At 35.4% G+C, this 17,231-nt stretch overlaps 1 protein-coding gene across 1 annotated transcript in view; it reads left to right on the forward strand.

Moving 5' to 3' along the window:
- TMPRSS3 (transmembrane serine protease 3) overlaps window positions 1–17,231 on the forward strand; it is a 269,277-nt gene that overhangs the window by 227,269 nt on the left and 24,777 nt on the right. The window contains exon 11 of the mRNA XM_053705154.1: window positions 13,212–13,354. Coding sequence (XP_053561129.1) covers window positions 13,212–13,354 — 143 coding nt within the window. The remainder of the gene's footprint in view (window positions 1–13,211; window positions 13,355–17,231) is intronic.

A 17,231-nucleotide genomic window follows, 5' to 3' on the forward strand; every position in this document is an offset into this window, starting at 1 on the left:
ACAGTTCATTTGATAAAAACCTCATGAAACATATACCCTGTTACAAATTTTTGTATCATCAGCAAACAAGCAAACCTTCCCCTTAAGTCCACTTCCAATATCACTTATGAACATGTTAAACTAAACAGGCCCAAGAACTGACCCTTAGGGAACACCACTAGTAACTGATGCCTCATTTGAATGTACTCCATTAATTGAAACCCTCTGTCGTCTATCTTTAAGCCAGAATTCTACCCACTTAGCAATCTTAGCATCTATTCCAAGGCAATACATTTTGTGAATAAGTTTGTTGTGTGGGACGGTGCCAAATGCTTTGCTAAAGTCTAGATATGAAACATCTACGGCTCCTCCCTGGTCTATTATTTTAGTTACATGGTCAAAGAAATCAATTAGATTAGTCTGACATGATCTTCCAGCAATGAAACCATGCTGTCCTTTGTCTTCTAAGTTGTTTGTCTGAAGGAAAGATACAAGTCTTTCCTTTAAAAGAGTTTGCATTCATTTCCCTGCAATTGAGGTCAAACTGACTGGCCTATAGTTAGCAGAATCTTCCCTACTGCCTTTTTTATGAAGAAGGACTACATAGGCAATTTTCCAGTCTTTTGGAACAACTACTGTTAGAAGTGACTGATTAAATAAATCAGCTAATGGAGTAGCTATTACGGATCGAAGTTCTCTTAGAACCCTTGGATGAATATTATCTGGACCCACAGACTTATTTACTTTTATTTTTGATAAAGCCCTTGAAACCTCTTGCTCTGTAAAAAGAAAAGTACTACTCACATTATTACTTACAGTGACATCCCTTAATAGAATCTCACTATCTTTACATCTGTTGTAAAGACTAAACAAAAGTAATCATTTAAACAGTTTGCTATTTGTTTATCTTCTTCCACTACTACATGATTATTGAGTCTAACTATCCCTCTGTTAGTTTTTCTATTTTCACTGATATATCTAAAGAAGGTTTTGTCACTGTTTTTTTTAACAGATTGTGCCCTTTTCTCTTCTGCATCAGCTTTAGCCTTTCTGATTAACTGCTTTGTCATCTTTTGATGGGTTCTCCATTTTTCCTTATCCTCTTCTGAGCCAGTGAGTTTGATTTTTTATAGACTGTCTTTTTTGTCTTAACTGCATGTGCTACTACCGTATTGGTTTTCTTTTTCTTTTACAAACAAGCCTAATACAGTGTTTAGTTGCATCTAGAATAGCATTTTTAAAATATTACCACTGTTCTTGTACTCCTGTAATCTGTGCCATCCCTTTTAGAGATTCATCTAGGTATCTGCCCATGTAATTAGACATTCATGATTTAGAAAGAGCACACAATTTTAAACAACATTCCAATTTAATTATATTATTTAATTTGCTTTATTCTCTTGTTGTCCTTTTGCTGAAAGTTTGAAACAGTAGTGCATTGCTGTTCCTTCAACAAATGATTCCAAGAGAATGAAGCAAATTTCATAAAAGAAATAAACTGGAAAGTTGTTTAAAATTGTATGTTCTACCTAACATCATAAAATATTTTTTTTTTGGGTGGTATGTCCCTTTAATGAAAGTGCCCCCCATTAGCTCTGAATTGGTAATGTATTTAGAAAGCTGGTATGTCCTTTTTTTTAATACTACACACATATTGTAATTGCAAGGTGTTTTATGAAACCTTTAAAGGGACACTGTACCCAAATTTTTTCTTTCATGATTCAGATAGAGCAAGAAATTTTAAGCAACTTTCTAATTTACTCCTATTATCACATTTTCTTCATTCTCTTGCTATGTTTATTTGAAATGCAAGAATATAAGTTTAGATGCCGGCCCATTTTTGGTGAACAACCTGGGTTGTCATTGCTGATTGGTGGATAAATTCATCCACCAATAAAAAAGTGCTGTCCAGAGTACTGAAACCAAAAAAAAGATTAGTTGCCTTCTTTTTCAAATAATGATAGCAAGAGAACGGAGAAAAATTGATAATAGGAGTAAATTAGAAAGTTGCTTAAAATTGCATGTTCTTTCTGAATTACAAAAGAAAAAAATTGGGTTCAGTGTCCCTTTAAGACTGGTTGGCCCCTGACATATATATTTACTGATGTAATGAAACTTCAACTTCCCCCTCATTTATGAAAGCCACATGTTGTAAACACATGCTGGGACACAAGGCTTATCATGGGGATATAGGGACAGTATCACAGCTTATTTATGCTTTTGTCACTCAGTCGCAGGTGTGAGAATTCTAGTAAAAAGTAAACCCTTTTAAAATTGAAATGTTAAATAGATAATTATACAAAGTAAAACACATTTGTAATATACTGTCACTGCTTATTTTGCCCATTTTTCTTGCAATTTAAATCTGCAAATGGTGGATTTTTCAGTCCTGAAAACTGAAAGAGCCCATGGCAGGCTAGACAAGCATAACCTTGCTACATATCTGTTCCTAATTTGCAGTTTCTTATCTTTCAGCTGATGCCAAATAATGGAGATTTTGTTAATAAAATGACGTTGGCAAAACCTGTCTATCACACTCCAGCCCAGTGTTGCTTTTCCAGGAAAGTAGTGTGTGTAGTTTGATGAACAATTGCAGCAAAAAGGTTTTAATCTGTTCTAATAAAGTCCAGATTATGCTGATATATTAAAGGGACACTAAACCCAAATGTTTTCTTTCAGGATTCAGATAGAGCATGCAAATTTAAGCAACTTCCTAATTAACTCCTATTATCAAATTTTCTTTATTCTCTTGGTATGTTTATTTGAAAAGCAAGAATGGAAGTTTAGATGCCGGCCCATTTTTGGTGAACAACCTGGGTTGTCCTTGCTGATTGGACAGCACCAATAAACAAGTGCTGTCCATGGTTCTAAACCAAAAATGTGCTGGCTCCTTAGCTTAAATGCCTTCTTTTTCAAACCAAGATAGCAAGAGAACGAAGAATTGATAATAGGAGTAAATTATAAAGTTGCTCATGCTCTATCTGAATAATGAAAGAAAAATTTTGGGTTCAGTATCCCTTTAATTTATTGGAAGTCTGCAGAAAAATATTGTAACTATAAAGTGTTTATTACTATTACTTAATTTCTGTCATTAAAAAGAAGAAAAAAAAAAAAAAAAAGGTTTTTAACTGCTTGCATGTTTTGGACTTCATAAGTGTTTAATAGCGGTGTGGACGGCACATTTTTATTTTTTTTTGGACTACTTTCTCAGAAGGAATATTCGCTGCTTGTGCTATTCGGTATTTATTTAATTTTAAACAATATTAATACTGAAGATGCGTTAAACATTTACATTTGTTTTTTTGTTAAACTAAAGTAAATGCTTCAAAGCTACAGGTAAAAAAGTGCACTTGTAGCTTTATACTTACCTTTAGCGAATCCTCGTCTTCACAAAGCCCTGGGCACCACCATGGTAATAGGGGGCTTAGCACGGCAGCTCCCAGGGCCTGCACTAAGAGAACTTATCAGAGTTTATCAGTATTTATTCCTTTTTTGAAAAGTATTAGGTGTGTTCATTTGTATATTCGTTTAGTGGAAAGTAAATGAATACCCCTGTTTGTTAATAAATTAGCATTCTATACTATGCAAATTCTTAGCTCACTACATGTGAGAAGATTTCCAGAGGTGTTGAGGTGTAGATCTACTTTACCAAAGTGTAGGATCTCTTAATTAGCCATTATTTAAATAATTATTTAGTTAATACATATTTAGGACAATTTTTCTTTCATGATTCACATAGAGCATACAATGCTTAAAGAACTTCCCAATTTGCTTACATTTTTCAAATTTGAGAAACTAATATCTCACTAAAAAAAAAATTGCTGCAACTTCACTGCTCTAAAATTGCAGAATTCAAAGAAATTTGAAACAGCCCCTTTTTAATGAAATGAATGGAGCCATGTTTATCACATAAATGTTAACTTACAGACTCATAGAACTATTTGCATGGTCAAGTTTATTAAAAAATGTTTTAAAAACATTATAAAAAATCTGACACCCTCTATAAAAACAGTCCAATCCAAAATGCGCATTCAGGAAAATGACAAATAATAGGTTAAGTAATCTGGCCGTAGTTGTAGAAAATCTTGTCCTTAAAGTTAACCATTTCAAATAACAATCTATTAATAATACAACCTTCTAGCACAAATCCACTATTGAACATTTAACCTAACTGCTTTAAAAATCTAACCAACGTCTCAAGTTCTGGGAATCACACTTGCAAAGTCTTGTCAAAACCCCCTGAGTAACATTTCTAAAATTGTGTTCTTCCCAATGCCACACTAAATTACTCTCCCATCTTGAATCAACAGTTTAAATGATGATTAAGGATATCAATTTTTTTTATTGACTTCTTTATGAGATTTTGGGAAGCTGAGAGTCTTGTGTGCAAATAAAAGGAGGAGGAAGGTGAACTTTCCTGGTGCTATAAAGTAGGCATGAGATGCAATAGCTACAAACAAACCGCGTGAATAAATCACAGAAAAATAATTATTTTGTTTCATTCATGATCCGTTTCTGGGATCTTTCGGTTCAGCTATTTTTTACAACATTATTTAATTATTGAATGGAAATTTGTTACACCCTTATTTCCTGTAGCAGAGGAGCATCTTGACAGCGGCTTAAAGGGACGGTAAAGTCAAAATGAAATCTTCATTATTCTGACAGAGCATGATTTTTAACATTAATGCAAGAAATTGAGTCTATGATTAAGCTCCACTAGGGGGCGTGAAACGCGTAAGACAATTCTTTTGTGTTGACCTCTGTCTGGGGAACCCTTCATTTTTTAAATTGGAACCAATAAAGTTTATACTTTTATTTTTGCTAGCTGAGCAGTGCCTGCAATTTCTTACTTTAATGTTTAACCTTTTGGCCTGATCCGCCGCTTGCTATGGCACTCTGAGTATGTTTAGGCAACAGCAGTTGCAAACTTTTATCCCACTGCATGACCTGGAGTCTTTGACCGTGTACCGGTACACCCCTCATGATTTTTAACAGCTTTTCAAGTTACTTCCATTATCAAATTTGCTTTGTTCTCTTTGTATTCTATGTTGCATAGTAAACCTAGGGAGGCAAATAGTAGCATGTGCCTTTAGCATTCTATAGCAACAGAGTTTTCAACTATATATAATATTGATTTAAGCATTGTTGTAAACCCTGTTGCCACATGTGCTCGCTCCTGAGATCACCTAGGATTACTCTATAACAAAGGATACTAAGAGAACTAAGCAAAATTGATAATAGAAGTAAATTGAAGAGTTGTTTATAATTTCATACTATAATCTATTTACAGGGACAGTGTACACCAGTTCTTAGATAACTGCACATACTAGACACTACTATAAAGAAGAATATACACAGATGCTGATATCAAAATCCAATATAAAATACTTACTTAGAAGCTTCCAGCTTAGCACTATTGATGAGGTTAGGCTGAGACACCCACTGAAAGGGACTGGGAAAAAAGAAGAGCAGCCCTCCCTCCCCTGCATATGAAAAGACAGATAACATAAACGGTAGCCAGCAGGAATCTGTAGACATCAGTATACATCTGGCACTGTGGGGCTTGGTTAGGAGTCTGAAAATCAGCACAATAGGCAAGATTACAAGTTGTGTGGCATGGCTATACCGCTTGAAAAATGGCCTTTGAGTGCGTAATGGTCAGCTACTCGATATTACAATTTGCGCAAAATGGCTTTACCGTGATCGTTATGGCCTATACCGCAAAAATCCATTCCGCAATCAAAGACCTGTAGTTAAGGATTTTGCGAAACAAAAATGTTTTGCAAAACTCATAAAAAATATGCTACAAAGTACACTAACACCCAAAAACTACCTATTAACCCCTAAACCGTCACCCGCATCGCAAATACTAAAATAAACATATTAGCCCCTAATCCGCCGCCCACCCACCCACATTGCGACAAATGAAATTAAACTATTAACCCCTAATCCGCCACCCCCGCATTGCTAACACCTAATCAACCTATTAACCCCTAAACTGCCGCCCCCCACATCACAACAAACTAAATTAAACTATTAACCTCTACACCTAACACCCCCTAACTATAAATTAAAGTTACAATATAACTTCCTTTAAATAAATAAAAACGTACCTGTGAAATAAAAAAAACTAAGTTTATACTACTTTATAACAAAACCTAACATTACTATTTAAAAAAAAAAAAGATACCAAAAATAAAAAACCTAAATGCCAAAAATTTAAAAATCCTAACACTACTGAAAAAAACAACAACTAACATTACAAAAATTAGTCTAAAATAAAACAAAATAACAAAATCTAATATTATAGAAAATAACAAACTCTGAAATTACACAAAAAAACAAAATCTAACATTACAGAAAATAACAAACAAAATTATCCCATAAATAACTACAAAGTCCCCCTAACATTATAACCCTCCATTTTCTCAATTGATCTCTATGGGGGAATATGTGCACGAGCACGCCAAGTCGGGACTTGGTTTGTGTGCGGTATACGGCTTACCGCACCATAACGCACAACAAAGGAAAGTTTTAGGGTGACTTGTAATGCCGGCGGTATGGAAATAGTGATATGGCTCCATTTAGCGTGGTGTGTACGCTACGGTTATACCACACAACTTGTAATCTCGGTTAATGTTATTAAAAAATAAGAACAACTTTACATTTTTATAAAAACACTACCAGATGGGCTATATAAAGGGATCATCTACAAAATATTTATGGAAAGAAAAATCTAGTGTACAATGTCCCTTTAAGTTTAATCTTTATTTTACTTTTAAATAGTAGTGCCACTGGTACAAGTCAGTATTTTTTAGTGGTGTCAGAACAGTTAAAGGGACAGTAAACACCAGAATTTTTGTTGTTTAAAAAAGGTAGATAATCCCTTTATTACCCATTCCCCAATTTTGCATAACCAACGCAGTTATAATAATATACTTTTTACCTCTGTAATTACCTTGTATCTATGGCTCTGCAAACTGCCCCCTTATTTCAGCTCTTTTGACAGACTTACATTTTTAGCCAATCAGTGCTTGCTCTTAGGAGCTTCACGTGCCTGAGCTCAATGTTACCTATATGAAACACATGAACTAATGCCCTCTATTGGTGAAAAACTGTCAAAATGCATTCAGATTAGAGGTGGCCTTCCAGGTCTAAGAAATTAGCATATACATCCTAGATTTAGCTTTCAACTAAGAATACCAAGAGAACAAAGCAAAATTGGTAATAAAAGTAAATTGGAAAGTTGTTTAAAATTACATGCCCTATTTAAATCATGGAAGTTTTTTTTTTTACTTGACTGTCCCTTTAAGAAAAGTAAAGCTTACATACTACTTATTGCTGACACAGAAATCAAGCAACTAACAAGGACATTGCTGGATTGTTATTTAATCGTGTAAAACAGTACATTTAAGCCTTGCCAGTCTGCAGATGTCTTTTTACCAAGCAAATGAATGAACTCATTTTTTCATTTAGTTTTTATTCGTTGGCTAATTTCTTTGTTACATGGGCTGCTCGTTTTGCATTTTCAAACAAATACATTTTGTATTTGTGTGTACTAGAAACACAGGGGATGAAGGTGGGAATTTGTTAGACTATTACAAAGAGAGATATAAATAGTAACAGAAGGATTATGAGCTGTTTTGGGGCCCATTAGTGGGTCTGTTTTTTTTTTTTTTTTAACACTTCTTTCTTTCAATTAAACAACAATTTCCATGTAGTTGATTCTAAAAGGTATTGCATGTCTGTCGCTTTATATACAGAGCCAGATTGATCCTTATATTATAACAGCAAATAACTATCTCTCTCTAGAGCCATTTTATAAGATGATTCTATTAGATATGATTGATATCCTCTTTAAAGAAGCATCTCTTCTCAAATGTCCGACTGGATTTTAATCTCACAAACTGCTCTTTCAGGCCTTTTCCTTATACAAGTTAACTGGTGCTATGTATATAGTTATTTGAATCAAATGGTTTGATATTGATTTGCCCTACAAGGAATTACTTCTCTCTAACTAGCACCTATTAATAAAATGGCACTGTCGTCATCTTTATATATTTTAGCGACAGTAAAGGACAACGTACAATTTTAAACAACTTTCCAATTTACTACTATTACTAAATGTGTTGCTTTTACTGGTTATCCTTAGTTGAAAAGCAGGAATGGTAGGTCAGGAGTGTACACGTTTCTGCAGTACTATATTAGCAAGAGCACTAGATGACAGCATTATTTATGTGATGTATTGCTTCAGGCATGTGCATGCAACCAAACAAGGTATCTCTTCAACAAAGAATAATATCAGAACATAGAAAATCTGAAAATAGAAGTAAATTAGAAATTTTTTTAAAATTATATGCTCTGTCAGAACCATGAAAGAAAAAAATTGGGGTTTCGTGTCCCTTTAACAGCCCATGTTATCTGATGAATAATCCTTTTAGACAATGAGGCATATTTATCAAGCTCCATATTGAGCTTGATGCCCCGTGTTTCCGGCAAACCTTCAGGCTCGCCGGAAACACAAGTTATGAAGCATCGGTCTTAAGACCACTGCTCCATAGCCTGTCCGCCTGCTCTGAGTCGGCGGACAGACATCGCCAGAAATCAACCCGATCAAATACGATCAGGTTGATTGACACCCCTGGCCGCGAATCTGCAGGGGGCGGCGTTGCACCAGCAGTTCACCATATGCAGAGAGCGTATGCTGTCAGCATTTATTGATGTGCAGCGGACATGATCCGCAATATCAGATCATGTCCGCTTGCACAATGATAATTCAGCCCCATTACCTTTCTCCACTGCTTTACCTTGCATTCATTACTTTTGTATTTACTCATTTACCCCCTAATTTAATGTAATAAGTACTTCAGCTTTAACCTAAAAACAATTGGGGCAGCGCTGGGTACTAAGATACCATCACAATACACAAACCTATTTATGGTTCACATAAGATAGAGCTTCTTATCTACCCACTCTCACAAACTTAAATGATTGTGCCTTTCTGACATATGGACAAAAGGAGAAAACTAAATTTTCATAAATTGTTTGACCCATCCCATCGCGCTATAAAAACGTGTTATTCCTGGATACGAGTAATTTGTTTTACTGTATGCTTTATATTTATTTCAACACATAAAATGAGTGTCCCTTTTAATGTACAAATGAAAGAACGGATAATGGTGCAGCAAAAAAATTGTGCCTTTGTTGAAACGGTTTAAAGGTTCAGATTTATACAATGTTGTTGGGAACAGTTCAAATTAATAACTATATCTAGCAATATCATTGTCAGTTGACTGATTTCTGTGTCAGCTAACAAGTGCACTAAATGGACAAAGTATGTGTGCACCCCTATTAATTATTGAGTTCTGGTGTTTCAGCCACACCCATTACTAACAGGTGCAAACAATCCAGCACATAGCCATGAAATCTCCATAGACAAACATTGACAGTACAATAATTGTACTGAAGCACTCAGTGACTTTAAACATGGCACTGCCTAGGATGCCGCCTTTGCCACAAATCAGTTTGAGAAATTGCTGCCCTTCGAGATCTACCCTGGTCAACTGTAAGTGCTATTAATGTGAAGCGGAAGTCTCTAGTCGCAACAAAAGCCTGGACACGAAGTAGTAAACCACAAAAACTCCTACAGAGGGGCTGCTGATTGCTGAAGCATGTAGTACGTAAAAATCACCTATTATGTGTTGCATCACTCACTACAGAGGGGGTCAACGCCATATGAATGTCCATGGTTTTGTAATTAAATGTCCAACAAGCTTATATAGGTGTGATGGTCAGGTGTCCACTTATGCATTCAGCTATATAGTTTTTGTAAACTTCATTTTTGTTCTTGGCCAATCCTGACCCATAATTAAGAAAATTCAGAATGTCTGAACAAATGTCTTTAAAATTGGAACTTTTGTGGGCACCGTCAGTGATGATAAAACAATTAGTTATTGAGAAGATATTCTCATGTACTAACTGCATGCTCTAATTGGGTAGGGCATTAATTACCCTAGATAATTATGTGGTTAACCCACTCACAGGCACAGCCTTTTGGCCAGTTAGGAGAGGTTGTTGTATGACCACAACAAACAACCAGTTTGGAATCTACAAGGCTTGCCACCACAAAAGGATTAACATAGGGCCCAATTGTAGAAAGCTTTCTGGTTTGCAAAATTCTTTAAGAAATCTCGCCAGTCCTATGAAGATCCTGTCTTAATTCTATAAAGGCAATATTTACCTTGACAAGAGTGTGTCTCGCCAAGGGGTGTTTCCTACTTTTAAATATGCAAAGATGATGCATATATTTAAATAGGACTCTGAAAAAAATTGTAATTTTAAAACAAAATAAATAAATAAATACTGAAATAAAAATACTTAGTAAAAAATGGGATTGCTTGATAGCATTAAAAATCATAACTAAATTGTTCTGAAAAAATCATATTCCCTGACTTTGCTAGTGGGCTGAACAGGGGTGTTCCATGGGCGTAGCTGAAATATCTCCTCCAGGTTTCATGTATTCTCTTAACATTTTCCCCTGCACATCTCACTGTTTTTTCTTGCAAGTTAAAAGGTGGCATGATTGTATCAAAATACACAAAACACTTATTACTCTAATAGAAAAATACCTACATGTGAAAACAGAGGTGATTGTAAGACACTATACGCTGCAAGCAGAGTAATAAACTGTTTTTCCATCCATAATGAGGCTGCAAGAACAAACTGAAAGATTATTCAACCACTGTACACACTACACAAATACTGCTAACAACAATATACTCACTATATATACACAGCATACACCAAGTACACTAATACTACATACTCACACACTCTACAAACACATACACACAATTTATAGATTATACAATCACTGTACACGCTACACAAATACTGCTAACAACAATACACCCACTACCTATATACACAGCATACACCAAGTACACTAATACTACACACTCACACACTCTACAAACACATACACACAGTTTATAGATTATACAATCACTGTACACACTACACAAATACTGCTAACAACAATAACACACACTACCTATATACACAGCATACACTAAGTACACTAATACTACACACTCACACACTCTACAAACACATACACACAATTTATAGATTATACAACCACTGTACACACTACACAAATACTGCTAACAACAATAACACACACTACCTATATACATAGCATACACCAAGTACACTAATACTACACACTCACACACTCTACAAACACACACACACAGCTCATAGATTATACAACCACTGTACACACTACACAAATACTGCTAATAACAATAACACACACTACCTATATACATAGCATACACCAAATACAGTACACTAATACTACACACTCACACACTCTACAAACACACACACACAGCTCATAGATTATACAACCACTGTACACACTACACAAATACTGCTAACAACAATAACACACACTACCTATATACATAGCATACACCAAGTACACTAATACTACACACTCACACACTCTACAAACACACACACACAGCTCATAGATTATACAACCACTGTACACACTACACAAATACTGCTAACAATAATAACACAAACTACCTATATACATAGCATACACCAAGTACACTAATACTACACACTCACACACTCTACAAACACACACACACAGCTCATAGAATATACAACCACTGTACACACTACACAAATACTGCTAATAACAATAACACACACTACCTATATACATAGCATACACCAAGTACACTAATACTACACACTCACACACTCTACAAACACACACACACAGCTCATAGATTATACAACCACTGTACACACTACACAAATACTGCTAACAATAATAACACACACTACCTATATACATAGCATACACCAAGTACACTAATACTACATACTCACACACTCTACAAACACATACACACAATTTATAGATTATACAACCACTGTGCACACTACACAAATACTGCTAACAACAATACATTCACTACCTATATACACAGCATACACCAAGTACACTAATACTACACACTCACACACTCTACAAACACACACACACAGCTCATAGATTATACAACCACTGTACACACTACACAAATACTGCTAATAACAATAACACACACTACCTATATACATAGCATACACCAAGTACACTAATACTACATACTCACACACTCTACAAACACATACACACACAGCTCATAGATTATACAACCACTGTACACACTACACAAATACAGTACTGCTAACAATAATAACACACACTACCTATATACATAGCATACACCAAGTACACTAATACTACACACTCACACACTCTACAAACACATACACACACAGCTCATAGATTATAATAATAATAATTATTTTAGTAAAAGTCATTGCTGTTTTTCTGCAGCATATGCACATATCCTGTGAAGGCCTGTGCACTAGTATTCAATCTCCGAGAGCTGAAGATATAGGTATCGTGCAGGGTTTATACAGGATATGTGCGTATGCTACAGAAAAACAGTAATACATTTCACTAGAAGCAGTTTTGCTAATGGAAGTTTATTGCAAAAATTCTTCTACTTCATATTGAAATGCCCCTATGCATATTTACATTTTGACCTTTCTATCCCTTTAACATTAACCCAGCCTTACTCTTCATTACCCCTAACAGTTTGTCCTTTGGCTGTTATTGACAGCACTAAGCATGGGATATTAAGGAGGTTGGAGGGCAGGAAAGGGGGCAAAGAGAATGGGTCAGAGGACAGCAGCAGGTACAATCTAACATCATGGTAAGGGGGGATACAGGGAGATTCCCTGATGCTGTGAGTCTGTTATTGCTATTTGGTGCAGTTTCCTATATATATATATGTAAAACATTCTATGTACTGAACTAATATGGGGCTGGTCTTCACTTTTTCCAGGGCTGCTTTTTATTACTCTGAGTGAGAGAGAAAGAAAGAGAGAGAGAATGACAGAGAGAAAGAGAGAGAGAGAAGAGAGAGAGAGAAAGAGAATTAGAGAGTGAGAGAGAATGAGAGAGAGAGAGAATAAGAGAGAGGGAGAGATATATACACTGAAAGGTAAAATTGTTTAGTGTTTACAGAATATTGCTTTTAAACTAGACTTTTAGAAGGTTAGGTATTTTCTTCATGCCTATGAGCAAGGATCTCACACACAACTTAAGCTTTGCTGAATATATCATTAAGGTATAATGGTTTTGCTTTTTTCAGGAGATACATCACAGACTATGGACTATGCTGGAGTTCCACTGATATCTAACAGAGTTTGCAATACCAAGTACATCTATGGTGGTGTGATAAAACCTTCCATGCTGTGTGCAGGGTTTCTGGAAGGAGGGGTAGACACCTGTCAGGTAGGACATAGGATACATTTGTTAATGGTATTATGAATAATAATTTGAACTAATAAGAGTCATACTTTAAACAGTACACACCTTGCCCATTTGTCAAACACAGGCAGACAAAGAAGCCATATCTCCTGCAGTGAGGATCGCTGCCCTCTTTATCTACAGCAGGTAGGGAGTATACTTATAGTTCAACAGCTTATCCTGGAATCCCCTCCCACGTGTTCACTCTGAAAACAGATGAAACAGGGACAAAGATATCAGCTGATCAGCCCTGGTCTGTAAAGAGCATTGAACTGACAATGAAATCCCTATGAAATGGTTAATAATGATTAGTAAACCACAAGGGACACATGGAACATTATGCATTTTATTTAATATCCAATATACATGAAACACAACATTTTGTGATAGGGCATACATATTTTTAAAAAATCGAACTTACTTTTATTATCAAATATACTTTGTTGTTATGGTATTCTTAGTTAAAGAGAATACCTAGGTAGGTAGTGTTCATGTGTATTGAGAAATATATGGCAGCAGGTGTGTAAGATTGCATCTAAGCACTAGATGGCAGTAGTGTATGCAAAATGTATTACATGTGTATATATATATATATATATATATATATATATATACACCAAGAACAGTCAGGGTGGATTTGCACTCACATCTCAAAAGAAACAGCAACTGCCAGGGTGTCAGGAAAAATAAATTGTATCCAATATAGTAAAGATCCAACTGGTCTGAAGAAAGGGCATTGTTGCTCCGAAACGTCACTATAATAAATATCACAATTGACACAAGTCCATTGAGTGCTGATCTTTACTATATTATTTATATATATATTTATATACACAGGTATATTTAAAATACAACATTGTTCAAAAAATTCCTGCAAAACTGCTGCCATTTAGAGCTCCAGACGTGTACTCCCCTAAGTCTAACTACCTGCTTTTTCAATAAAGGATACCAAGCAAACAAATACATTTAATAATAGAAGTCAACTGGATAGTTTTTTAAATTGTGCACTCTATTGGAATTATGAAAGGAAAACTATGGCTTCTGTGTCCATTAATTTGATATAATTCAGTAAGAGATATATGGGAATGTAACCAATTTCAGGCTTGTGGCCTACAATAAACAAAATATACACTGACATTTAACTTAAAATGTAATTTCCTTGCGGCCAGATTAGGAGTGGAGCTCGTTTGCAGGCGATTGATATCCAGTTTTCGCATTTGCGCAAAAGTTAAATTGTGCTCATATTACAAGTTGAAAGTAAACACGATCGCTTGAGCACAATTAAAGTTAACGCTTGTCTGGTTTGTGCTTCCTTAGAGCTTTGGTTAACTGTTTAGCGAAACAAAAAAGTGATACAAAACACATAAAAAATACACTACACAATACAGTTACACTCATAATAACACTATCTAATAAAAAATATTGCACATAAAAGTTATAAGGGCTCAAAGATATGAGATCTCAGATGTTAGAAAAAATGTCTCAAAGGGCTTTAACATAGACAAACATACATATATATATATATATATATCTAACAATGGATATGTATGTATAAATATATTTATTTATATATATGTATATGTCTATATATGTGTACACATGTATTTATTTATGCATTTATATGTGTATATATGTATTTACAGACATATATACACATATAAACACATAAATACAAAGATATATATATATACTGTATATGGAAGTGCATTGGAGCCCTTTGCTGTCAAGTAGATGAAAATGTGAAAAAAAAAACATATTTATGCAATATTCATATTTCAATTGTTATACTGTATATTTACTGTAAATATTTCACATTCAAATGTTTCGCACATAGGGGAATATGTTTTAACAGATATAAAAATACGTATTTATGGATAAATATAACATATTCTTCTAAGTGGAGAACATTGGAATGTGAAATGTTAAATAGTGAGAAAACCGTGAGAAAAAAACTTTACAGAGGTTCATCATTACGTGTGCCAATTTTTAATGTTTTTCACAGTATCTGAAGAGTATACGTTATATATCAGATGTTTCACGCACTTTCTGTAGGAAGTACACATAAATATTATTTGGTTAAAAGACAAGCGTGCATAAGCCAGAATGTGACAAATTAGCATCAGATACTTATTTGTATATTCAGAAATTTATTTTAAAATTCAGTTTTACTAAATGCAATTATAGCAAATCTTTGGAAATATTAAATCATTAAATAATAAAGAAATCAATACAAGGGCATATTATGGCCTAGGCCAACAAGTTCGGTGCCTAGGGCAAGCAGATTTGGGAGGGGCAGCACATCTGTCCTATCCTCTCTTTAAAAGCCAGCATACAGTACAGTGAGCGATAAAGTGCAGGCTTTTACAGAGAAGACAAGGCATGTGCACTGAATTAAGGTCACTCTTTACAGTCAGTGCTCCTTTAAACTGTTGCTTCATTTAGAGCCGCCGGCATTTTTGCAGCGTTCTTGGTGAGAAACTTGCCCGGGGATATGCTTTCAAGGTAAGGCTGGAGGAGAAGACCTTGTGCCGATTTGCTGCCTCCCCTTGTCAGCTGTGGTGGGTCTGCGAGCGCAGTGCTTATTGCAGGTCTTAGTAACTAACAGACTGGATGCGTCTGTGCATTGCTTAGATCAGCTTGTGATGTCTAATCATAAACTCTCAGCACTAATGTATGTAAGCTACTAATATCTAGCTTTCTCTGCATTCATGAATCCATTGAGTAAATAGGAAAGACACTTAAAAAGTTTAATTACTTAAATACTGGTAATTACTGTATGTTGTTGCATGTAAAGGGCAGTGATTGTTTCAAAGTGTATTCTTCTTTCCCTCCCTTCCTCTCTCCCTTCTTTCGCTTTCTCCCTCCCTTCCTCCCTCAACTCACTCCCTCCCTTGACTCGCTCCCTTCTTTCCCTCCCTCCCTCCCTTCTTTCTCTAAACTCCCTTCCTTGCTTCCTTCTTTCACTTCTTTCTTTCCCTCACCACTTTTCTCTTCTCTCTCTCTCTCTCTCTCTCTGCTCCCTTCCTGCTTTTCTTTCCCTCCCTTTTCTCCCCATCCCCTCCCCTTCATTTCTCTCCCTTCTCTCAGGGAGAAAATGGTATGAGATGCATGCAATTCAACCCACCTGTATGCAAGTGTTTTGCTAGCCCATTTTCTTTTGAATTGTTATGAAAAAACAAACAAAACAAAAACATTTGAGGGGGGGGGCAGCAGAATTTTGAGTGCCTAGGGCAGCACAAAACATAAATGCGCCACTGAATCAATATAGAGAAAGTACATACAACACACACGTTAATATTATGTTACTTATACCTTTCCACAGTGATAATCACTTTACCTATAATTATGAGTGAATACCTTAAAAAATGTTGACTTTTTTGCGCCGTTCCTCCGCCCGGCCTTTTTCTTTCATTTTTTTTTAAGGCAAGTTTTAGCTTCCACCGTTTTCAATGTGGGCCAGCCAGTGCCTTTGGAACACCCCAACACGCCCCTTAATCGCACAGCGCATGTGATCAAGATTTACTGCATCTCTTTTTTATAATTAGCATAAAGTGATGCGCAGGCGCTAGATTCAACTGGGTCTTGCAGACATGAAGTATCCTATTTTCAGAATAAGATTGTAGCAGCTGCAAATCTTATTCCAGAAATAGGATACTTTGTGTCTGCAAGACTCCGTTGAATCTAGCACATGCGCGTCAGTTTATTCTAATTAGAAAGAAAAATAAATGACAGAAAAAAGCCGGGCGGAGGAACGGCACAAAATTTTTCAACATTTGTTAAGGTATTCACTCATAATTATACACATTACAATTACACTGATGAATGAAATTGAATGCTGCATAGTTGATACGCTGACTTTACT

The sequence above is a fragment of the Bombina bombina genome, chromosome 3 (genome assembly GCF_027579735.1).
Source record: "Bombina bombina isolate aBomBom1 chromosome 3, aBomBom1.pri, whole genome shotgun sequence".
Lineage (NCBI taxonomy): Eukaryota > Metazoa > Chordata > Amphibia > Anura > Bombinatoridae > Bombina > Bombina bombina.